The sequence below is a fragment of the Rhamphochromis sp. 'chilingali' genome, assembly GCF_963969265.1.
Source record: "Rhamphochromis sp. 'chilingali' genome assembly, chromosome: 12".
Lineage (NCBI taxonomy): Eukaryota > Metazoa > Chordata > Actinopteri > Cichliformes > Cichlidae > Rhamphochromis > Rhamphochromis sp. 'chilingali'.
The window spans coordinates 28,520,172-28,531,525 of NC_137939.1; the positions used below are offsets into that span (position 1 = coordinate 28,520,172).

Consider the following 11,354-nt stretch of genomic DNA (forward strand, 5'->3'; position numbering starts at 1 on the left):
CCACGCTTTAAACGCTGCACGCTCATACTCTCTCCCGCACTAAATACATGATCCATTGTTGATCTGCACACAGCTGTTGTCACGAACGTCGCACTTGCTTACGTCACTGTCGTGAGACATTCTCGCAAAAAAAATCACGATTTTAGTAACGCAGCGTTCCTACGGGAAAGTAACGGTAATCTAATTACCATTTTGCAATAGTAATCCATTACTTTACTTGTTACTTGAAAAAGTAATTGGATTACAGTAACCCATCTCTGGTAGTAAGTGAAGGAGGTTATTGTGGAGTGTGATAAACCGCTGATGGTGATTAGCCAGTTCTGGGCACATGAAGATGCACAGGTGTTGAAATATCCATGGGAACAATACTGAACACAGAGCTGCCCCAGTGAGTCCATCACAGTGTGAACATTAGCTAGAACTTGTAGTAGAAGGAGCTTTGCATGTTTGAGTAGAAAGGTGTTATATTAGTACCAGCCCACATTAGCATTCATGTTAAACACATACCTGTCTTCATCATGTGTTTCTCACCACCTGAGAGCTGTGAGTCCCCATCGTCATCTGGAACAGATTCTGGGATTGGAAATGAGTTTGGAGATTATTATTTATTATAAAACATAAAATCAATCAATCAACCCTGACTCAGTTTCATTCTTTACAATGTAATGTCTTGGCACTATCCTATGGATGCTGCAGTTTGATTTGGACTTGGTTTCTCGTCTCGGGCTGACTGTTTTTTCTTTTTCATCTAATCTTTTTTAACATCAGCATTGATTCTGGTTTTCCCTTCATGAGTGAATGTCTGAGGGGAAATGTCACTTTTATGTAGTTGGACCTAAAACACTCTTATTGAAGTTTTTACAGTCACCTTTCTTTGTTTGTTTTTGCCTTAAGGGCGCATGCTTCTCTTTTACAGCATTGTCACTGCTTCACCTCCAGGCAAAGGTGTTTCCTTATTTAGAGAAATGTGACTGTTCTTATATGCAGGTGGTATGCCACTTGGTTTATTTAACTCTGATTTACTAACACAGGTATGATGGGCAGGTGTGATAGATTCTTCCTTAGCCTCCCCTCGTGTGACTGAACTGCCACTGCCAGAAGGTAAACCTGTGTAAACCTTTATTTGTGAGTTACACTGCTCTTGCTAGAATGCTGGTGATTGTTTAAATGAACAATCTTCATCTTTGTTTGTTTATACACTTCTAAATTGTACACTTTGACCAGTTTAGTGATGTAAGTATGTTGGCTGAGAGACACTGTTTGTTCACTGTGGGCCCCTCAGGCTGGGGCCTATCAGTAACACTAACTCCGATGTACACAACAACAGATGGCAACAGATTAGTGATATTACTGATTTATTACAGTTAATTGGTACATTATCAAACATGGATTGATTTAACTGTCAACTTGAAAGGGCTCAGAAAACACTGTTTTCTTTTAGTGCTGTGACACTGTAAATATAAGGCCTTATTTATGAGAATATCTGTGCCTGTGTTTGCATAATGCTGCATGATGGTAGTCAGACTAGCACAACAGGTTTCTGACCTTTTCTTGATGACTCTCGCGTCGATGAAAAAGACCTGAGGCCCCTTCGCCGTGTAAATCCACCGTCTTCACTGTTGATCCTTTCTGGAGGCACAATACAAACCGACTCAATGAAAAAGTTATTACTAAGCTGAACAGAACATTCTTGATTACATGAACACATCTATGAATTTGTATCATCACTGTCCTACTTTTGACTCGGAGAGACGAGAAACCAAAGCTCCTCCTTGTGTTTGTAGACAGTTGCTGCTCCAACTTCTATAAAAAAAAATCAAATGACAACTAAGAAGAAACGACATCTTTGTAAATGTTCAGTACATTCACATTAATGCAGGAGCTGTCAGTGATGACCTGTAATAGTGCAGTAACAGAAGTCAACATGTAATAAGTTTGTGGTGTGTTGCTGAAACATCTTCAGTACGCTCTTGAGGAATGAGGTTTGTGGCACTTTTGTCTTCCTGCAAGTCCTCTGCAGACATCTGTGTATACGTAAGTGCACAACATGTCACTTTGGGGTCATCTAACTAATGAATGTATTTCTCATGTTTTAGTTACAATGACTACTGTAGAGGGAGAGGATGACACACATGCACACAGCTATCTGTGTTTGGCAATCTTTGTGAGATATTTGCTGCCATTGTTAAGTATAAGTCTAACAGCTCAGTGCCAAACTCATTCCTTACCAAGACTTTATTTAACCTGAAGCAAATCTCGACACTCAAACAAGACTTTTAAGGGGCGTAAAAAATTTAAAAACTTCCAACTCTTATATTTCAAACACTATTATTATTGAAAACAAAGATATTTAGATATATTTATAAATAAATTGCCTCACTCTAGAGCAGTGGTTCTTAACCTTGTTAGAGGTACCGAACCCCACCAGTTTCATATGCGCAGTCACTGAACCCCTCTTTAGTGAAAAATAAAATATGATTTTTTTTCAAATTCAGATATGTTTTTTTACTGGTGCGCAAAATAAGCCGTGCATGTCATGGCAGAGGCTCTGCCGAACCCCTGAGACCAACTCACCAAACCCCTAGGGTTTGATCGAACCCAGGTTTGCTCTAGAGAAAGCTGCAACCTGCAATCAGCCATTCTGCATTGCTTTTTACTTTTTATTTTGCAAGCACTGAAACTCTGGGTGTATGTGTTTGGTTTGTTTCTGTGTGTAGATAACTGTTTTAAACTACAGATTAGGGGTGGGTTTTGGTTATCGATTTATCTATTAAAATCGATTCTAGCTTGGATAACGTGATATCGATTCATTAAAATCCTGAATTGATTTTTAAATATAAATTTATTTTGCCCGAAACGCCAGAATCTCAGGTTAAACCTCACGAAATTTCAACAACCACCAAACAGCTAAAACAGTAAATGAGAGCAGTTACACGGATTCTGCACAAAGATGTAAAAGCACGGACCCCACGAAACATCAGAATCAGTGAGATGTCGCCTTTCTCACCCGACAGCACGGGCACGGTCGGGGCTGAAAGCCGACAGCTCGCTGATTCTGATGTTTCGGCGGTTCCATGCTTTGTGTTTGCGCCCTTTCTGAAACTGCAGGTTTTTATCTCTCTCCAAACAATATTGACTGAACCAGCAGCAAAAGAAGATCCAAACTATGGATCACAATTCGCTTCACATAAACATCGTCATGAATTTCCTCTAACTTTTGCTGTTTTGCTTCCACCACGATAAAATCACACTTCCTGCACAGCTCTCTCTCTCTGTACTTCAAGAACAGTTTCCCATCTCAAATCTCTGTTTTCTGCATTATTCGCTGCGCTGTCGGCCGCTGTCTTTTTTTTTTTTTTTTTTATAACTTAAATGACCTTGGACAAGAGAGACTAATTTCTGCTGTTCAGTACTGAAGAAATGTAAACTTTTTAAAATTATGTAAAATTGCAGAATATGTTTAAGGTTACCTGCTATAAAAAACCGGGCCAGGAAAATCTCCTTTATGTTTTTCTGTCTGTTATCTTCAGTTACTTTGACACAAAGGCATCTGCTGTGATGCTCACTTTTGATAAAGTCTCGCAAGTGTCAGCTTTCTTTTTATAGATATAATAATAATATGGAAATGTACTGATACGTGATCAGAATTATAATATTTCTGACTGTCTGAGGCAAAATTTCTCCGAATTGAATTGTGGATCGAATCGATCGATTAGATTCGAGTGACGATCACAAGGTCCTGAATCGATTCGATCCACAATTCAATTCGGAGAAATTTTGCCTCAGACAAATCGATTCTAGAAATCAGTGACGATGCCCAGTCCTACTACAGATCCTGGGTATCTTCATTGGGATATACATTTTGAGAGACAAGCTTGCTTATAGGATATTAAGATTCATCCTTCAGTTAATCCAAAATGCTGCAGCAAGAGTCCTGACAGGGACTAGAAAGAGAGAGCAGATTTCTCCTGTTTTGGCTTCCATTCATTGGCTCCCTGTTAAATCCAGAATTCAAAATCCTGCTCCTCACATACAAGGTCTTAAATAATCAGGCCCCATCTTATCTTAATGATCTTGTAGTACCATATCACCCTATTAGAGCACTTCGCTCTTGCACTGCAGGCCTACTTGTTGTTCCTAGAGTATTTAAAAGTAGAATGGGAGGGAGAGCCTTCAGTTTTCAGGCCCCTCTTCTGTGGAACCAGCTTCCAGTTTGGATTCGGGAGACAGACACTATCTCTACTTTTAAGATTAGGCTTAAAACTTTCCTTTTTGCTAAAGCATATAGTTAGGGCTGGACGAGGTGACCCTGAATCCTCCCTTAGTTATGCTGCAATAGACGTAGGCTGCCGGGGATTCCCATGATGCATTGAGTTTTTCCTTTCCAGTCACCTTTCTCACTCACTATGTATTAACAGACCTCTCTGCATTGAATCATATCTGTTATTAACCTCTGTCTCTCTTCCACAGCATGTCTTTTATCCTGTATTCCTTCTCTCACCCCAACTGGTCGCAGTACATGGCCCCGCCCCTCCCTGAGCCTGGTTCTGCTGGAGGTTTCTTCCTGTTAAAAGGGAGTTTTTCCTTCCCACTGTCGCTAAAGTGCTTGCTCATAGGGGGTCATATGATTGTTGTGTTTTTCTGCATATGTATTATTGTAGGGTCTCCCTTACAATATAAAGAGCCTTGAGGCAACTGTTGTTGTGATTTGGCGCTATATAAATAAAACTAATTGGACTGAATTATAGCCATCTGGCTGCAGTACACAGTAACCCACCCCAGGTTTTAAAAAATTATTGAAGAAGAAGATGATGAATGGATTGTCCATTTTTGGCTGCCATTTGGAACATTACTTGGAATTCTTCAGGTACTAAGGTGAAAATATAAACTTTGTACAGTATTCGATGTAGACTGACAACCATGTTTTGTCCTTCTATGTAGCAAGTTTCCAAAAATAGCACCTTAAGTGGTATTTATGTTTAACACTTGTGCGTGTGTGTGTGTGTGCGTGCGTGTGTGTGTGTGTGCGTGTGTGTGCGTGTGTGCGCGCGCGTGTGAATAGTAAACTGTCACTACTGAATCCCAGTTGTTGATGAGTTTTTCTGACTGTCGACTGAACATACTCAGCTGAGCTGCACATACTGCATGAACATTATTGGTCCTGCATGGAAAGACAGCCACTATTTATAACAGAGCAAAATGACAGGACATGATTAGGCCCTATGGGAAAACTCCCCGGCAATATAAACCACATGTGTAGAAAGGAATGCATCGCAGTAGGATCAGTGGAGCATGGTGGAAAATATTTGAAAAATTAGGTTGCAGCAGTAAAACACAGGTGTTTTTCTTCTTTTGCCAGTAGTCGAAATGATCCCTTATTAAGCTCTGCAGCAGAATGTCCAGGAAGGCTGTTCAGACTGGGGATGATACACAAAGGCAATCAGTGCTTATTTATTATGAATAATTAGAGCTAATGCATAAAGGTGGAAATACAAGTTGGAATTTTGCTTTTAAAAACAGCTTCTGAATCAAATTGTCACATTTAGCTGACTCACTGATCCTCTTCAGTATAAATATGTGCAATTAATCCAAACATGGTCTCCTCTTTATTTTATTACTTTATGTAGGAGGCAGTAAAGGTCTGTTCAAAGTCTAGAACAAGTCCTGCTAACATCTGTAAAGCTAACAATTACCTTTATCTTTACAATCTATTTTGTTTGATATGTACACAAGCTCCAGCATAAATGTCTATATCTCTCTTTCTCCAGTGTTAGTTTCACATCTGTTTCTCTTTGGCTTTTTATGTTTAAAGTTCAATTTAAAAGCCTTACAGTCTCGAATGATCGAGTCCTTTCATATCTAGTTCTCATGGTACCATATTATCCTGACAGAACACTTTACTGTGAGAGTGAAGGTGCACATGTGGGTTCATGAGTGTCCAATATGGCAGGCTTTCAACTATCAGCCCAACGTGTCAATGCACACATCAAGCAAATATCTCTAAAATTAGAAACATCCTGTCTCAGAGTGACGCTGAAAAACTAGTTCATGCATTCATTACGTCCAGGCTGAACTACTGTAATTCATTATTATCAGGAAGTCCTAAAATCTCCCTGAAAAGCCTTCAGTTAATCCAAAATGCTGCAGCCAGAGTGCTGACAGGGACTAGAAAGAGAGAGCATATTTCTCCTGTATTGGCTTCCCTTCATTGGCTTCCTGTTAAATCCAGAATTCAAAATCCTGCTCCTCACATACAAGGTCTTAAATAATCAGGCCCCATCTTATCTTAATGACCTCACCGTACTGTATCACCCTGTGAGAGCTTGTGGCTCTCAGAGGCAGAGCCTTCAGCGTTTAGCTCTTCTGGGGAATCGGTTCCTAGTTTGCATTTGGGAAACAGACACAATCTCTGCTTTAAAAATGATTAAATGTTTTTTTATGAATATATAACATCTGCAAGGTATTGTGCGGTAATTTCACAGATAGTGTATTTTATTTGACCAAAATTGCTAAAAAAAATGACAGAAAAAAATAGAAATGTATAATTTATATTATTCTTAAGATATCCACAAACTTGATGACTGTGAAAAAGAAATGCCTGTGAAATTACAGGCTTACTTCATTCAAAATATAATCAGTATTAGTTTATATTACTTTATTTACTTTAATTACTTAGTTTTTGTACTATAAAAAATGTTAGTAAGAAGGCAAAGGGTTAAATTACAAAGCTTCCTGCAACCAATTTTACATTTGTGCAGGGCGGGCACTCAACACTGTTTTTATCAGCAGTTATCTTTCAAATCAGCACAGACACACATTGCACGTTATTCTACAAGGATACACTGTGGAATTTCCAACCTTTTGAAAGAGAAGCTGAAGACTTTTGTTCAATAACAGCAACAAGAGAAAATTCAGAGGAGGAAAACTTTATAGTTTGTACCAGGTGAAGAATGAGAAAGGGACCAGACTAAGCAGTGATATAAGCACCACGGACACTCGAACACTATAAAGTTCTTGCAAAAACACCAACAATTATTTTGAGGGAGGACGAAGACCACTCACAGTGTGCAGCAGGTACCACGGTACATGTTGCATCTGTAACCAACTGTAACACACTCAAGCTAAATAGCAATAGCATGCTAACATAACACAGTGTCTTTACGCCAGCTTGGCACCAAATCGTTGTGACCCGTCATATTACACAAATTTAACAAAGGTGTCAACTAACGTTTATTAAACTGTTGAACCAACTCATCCCTCTCATGAAATTAAGATCAGAGTGGGCTCGTTGTTTTTCCAGCCACCTGTACAGCACCAGTGGTAATAATTAGGCTAACGGAATTAAAAGTAGCAGCACAGGAAGTGTCCTAATTGTGTTCGATTTTTTTTTCTTTTAGATGTTTTTAAGGACAAGGGTAGCCCTGCGACAGACTGGCGACCTGTCCAGGGTGTACCCCGCCTTTCGCCCTATGACAGCTGGGATAGGCTCCAGCGCCCCCCGCGACCCTGAAAAGGATAAGCGGAAGCGAATGGATGGATGGATGGATGTTTTTAAGGAGAAATATAGCAAAGTGAACTGTGTTGTTGTTGTATTACAGCAGTACTATGGTACTATAAGTGTAGCTAGTGTTTTATTAAGCTCTATTACAGCTCTATCTTAAGCTCTTAAGCTCAATATTCAAATCCATCAGTATGTGCATCTATAATTAATAGTATATTGTTTACTATTACATTTTATGGATATTTAAAAAATGATAATTCCATTATGTTTATGTCAGACTATACATAAAAACCATTATACAGTTGATACAATAAACGGTAATGAACAGTAGATACTAGTTTAATAAAAGTATTTTTACTATTTTTTTTATTTTAGTTTCATAGGCGCTGTATCATATTATTACAATCACTATGAAATAAACAACATGAATGACATAATAAGCCCCACTAAAGAGGACCTTTCAGTGATTTTAGGCCTGAGTAATTATACCAGGACAGTGTTCGACCACATTATTGGATCATTTCATTGTTTTAACACATCTAAGTACATTTTATTTTGTAAATACAGAAACTTTTGAGACTGTTTGGCCTCCCAGTGTATGTATACAAAACACCGTAACAACAAACTCTGCTAACACCCTTATTATGCCACTAAACATATGTCTTTAAAGAACACATAGAAGCTTTGAATAAACACACCTGATCCAGCCCTAACTATATACTTTTTCAAAAAGGACAGTTGTAAGTCTAGTCGTAAAGGGAGAGAGGGTGTCTGTCTCCCCAGTCCAAACCGGAAGCTGGCCCCATAGAATAAGGGACCGAAGGCTCTGCCTCCCTTTCTCCTGTTACGTACACTAGGAGCCACAACAAGCTCGCCGTCTGAGAGCCACGGGTTCTCAGGGATGATGCGGTGCTATAAGATTATTACGATAACATGGGTCTGATTAGTGAAGACCGTGTATGTGAGGAGCAGGATTCTGACAGAAACTGAACAGTATTCCTGAAAAACTCTGTTTTTGTCTGATCATTTCTTAATAACAAGTAATGAGCACGTCACTAATTTTATATAGTATATGCAAAGAAATCCGACCATAAATTATATGTAATAATCACAAATGACTTTCATCTCTGCTACAAAATACGTACACTGAAGGGGGTTAAATTTGTCCTCAAGAAACAAACTGAAAAAGAATGAAGTTGACATCAAGGCGTAATGAGTTGGTTGTAAACATGTAAGACTCCATTCAGTCCCCACGAGAAGGCGGCAGCAGGGAGAATCTCAGGGTTTGACTCAGGAACTGAAGCTGTATGACGACTGTTGTACATATTTCAGGATGTCGGTGTGGCAGTTTGAGCTCCAGCTGATCTGGCTGTCTGGGGTATTAATGCTTAATATCTGGAGTTAAGAGCACACTTGTTGCCAAAAGCTGTGATTTAATTGGTCAGATCTGTTCATTTGCATCAGCAGAATCTGATAAAACTAAGATTAGTTAATAAATAAATAAATAAATGCAAAAGTAACAAAAATTTTTCACAGATTTTATACAGCCACCGTAGCCAGGCTGATAAGTATTAGTCAATCATTAGTGAAGATCTGCTTATGTCCACAGTATTTTATAGAAATATTTCATAAGAGATTAGAACACGCCCGGGTGGTAAACTTTGAATTATAACTATGTAACTTGGTGCAGCATGGTGGCCCTGTTTGCCTCACAGCAGGAAGGTCCTGGGCACAAATCCACTATATGCCTGTGTGGGTTCTCTCTGGGTATAATGGCTTCCTCTCACAGTCCAAAGACATGCACTTAGTTTGTTAATAGTAGGTTAACTAGTGATATTAAATAGGTGTGAATGATTGTCAGTCTGTGTTGGCCCTGCAACAGGTTGGTGACCTGTCCAAGGTGTGCCCTGCCTCTTCCCTTGGACCTGAACCTTTTTAATAAAGTATGGCTGTTGAAAATCTCTACCACAACAAGGTAGTAAAATATATGCACTGCGTACATGTACTTTAATGTATAACAGCTCCGTTTTTTCAGACACTAACCACCATTTAATACATAAACATTATACAGGAAGTGGCAGAAATAAGGGTTAATAAGTTCTCCAGGCTGCACCTGTCGTGATACTGCAGGTTGTTACAATACAAAGTCATCAAAGGTGGTTTTTAGTCAGTGAAAGGACAGTGTAAGCAGGGTAAAAGTCAAACCTATAACATTATTGCTGTACCAAGCAGCTTTATAGTAAAAAGCAAGTAAAAAGTTGTAGTGTAAAAGCTGATAGCTGAAGTTAAATATAAATATTTTGTGGCTTCAAAAGTCGCAGACACTCAGTCAAAAACCTTGCAGGCGACTGGTGTGTTATTGTGATGTAATTCATGATTGTCAAGGTCAAGATTTGATTTATTTATTTAAACCTTATATATCACCCGTCTTTTCCCCCAGCCGGAAACAGACTACATTTAATCTTGTGCAAAATTAGCCTGAAAATGTCAGGTTAATCAAAAACAGCCACACAAGTGTTGCAGTCCTTGAACTTTAGACACAAAGACGTAATGGAAGTAACAAACTCACCACCTGCGTTTGCTGGGATATCTCGTCCATTTTTCCTGATTTATCCACTGCTAATATTAGGTCTCTGACATACGGTTGATTTTATTTCTTCCCCGGTAAACAAGAAAATGCTCCTCTTGACAGCATATGTGTCAAACAGTAATGAAACAGCAAGTGCACATGCATGAGGAAGTGCAGCTGTTGAAACGTGTGGTTGACGGACTTCACTCTCAGACTGGGATTTCCTCTTTCAGTGTTAAACCACGGTACAGTGACGCAAGCAGCACAATGCTGTTGTGTGCCGTGCAGTCAAACCTGTTCTTTAACTGTATAACTGGTTAAGCGTTGTATTTCTTGGAACATTTATTTTAAGAGCGTGTATAGACCTGCCAGGGTTGTAATCTAATACTGCACAATCTGTCGGCGAGCTTTACGGGCCTGGTGAATGTTGTTTGTTGTAAAAAGTGCTTTGACTTCTCTGAATGAGCCGAAAAGTGCAACAGGAATTTTACTTGTACAGCACATGTCATTATGTTCAAATCGAGGTAACTTAAGGCAGCTTCAAACAAACTTGGATCTAGTTCTAGGACTAGGTGGGACAAAATGTACAGGGTTCAAACCACAGAGCTTTGTGAATTTATACAAAGATTTGAAAGGCATTTCTTAAGGCATTGGAGGCAAAAGAAGAGAACTCAGTGCTGAGGTAACATGGTCACATTTCTGTGAACCTGTAAGCACTCTGGCTGGTGCTGATGATGAGTCCTGCAAAAAGTGCATTTTCTGTCCCTCTTTTTCTGTTGATGTAAAGATCAACTGCAATTTGAGATTTTTTGATATTAGCAAAATATTCTAAAATGAATTTCTCAAAATGCACTATGGTGACAAAAGCATTTGCTCATCTGCCTTCACATGCGTATGAATTTGAACGATATCCTGTTCTTAATCTGCAGGGTTTAATAAGATTTTGTTCCAAGCTTTGCAGATATAACAACTCCAACTGTTCTGGAAAGGCTTTCCACAATGTTCAGGAGAATTTCTGGCCATTATGCCAGAAGCGCATTTGTGTCATCAGACACTGATGTTGGATGAGAGGGCCTGGCTCGCAGTCTCGTCCCCATCGTGTTCTACGGGATTGAGGCTGTGCAGCTCCGTCAGTTCTTCCACACTAATCTCACTCATTCATGTTGTTTTGGACAGCTTTGTGGACTGGTGCGTAGTTATGCTGGTGCAGGAAGGGGCCAACCCCAAATTATTCCCACTAAACTGTCCATGGTGGTTCGATCCCTGGCCTCTTCAGTTTGTATG

At 39.4% G+C, this 11,354-nt stretch overlaps 1 protein-coding gene across 1 annotated transcript in view; it reads right to left on the reverse strand.

The window, feature by feature from the left end:
- Positions 1-10,261, reverse strand: part of dennd2da (DENN/MADD domain containing 2Da) — a 33,536-nt gene extending 23,275 nt beyond the window's left edge. The window contains exons 1-4 of the mRNA XM_080899530.1: positions 10,071-10,261; positions 1,737-1,803; positions 1,546-1,629; positions 508-573 (exon numbers count right to left, since the gene is read on the reverse strand). Coding sequence (XP_080755656.1) covers positions 508-573; positions 1,546-1,629; positions 1,737-1,803; positions 10,071-10,100 — 247 coding nt within the window. The 5' untranslated portion in view covers positions 10,101-10,261. The remainder of the gene's footprint in view (positions 1-507; positions 574-1,545; positions 1,630-1,736; positions 1,804-10,070) is intronic.
- Positions 10,262-11,354: the final 1,093 nt, after the last annotated feature.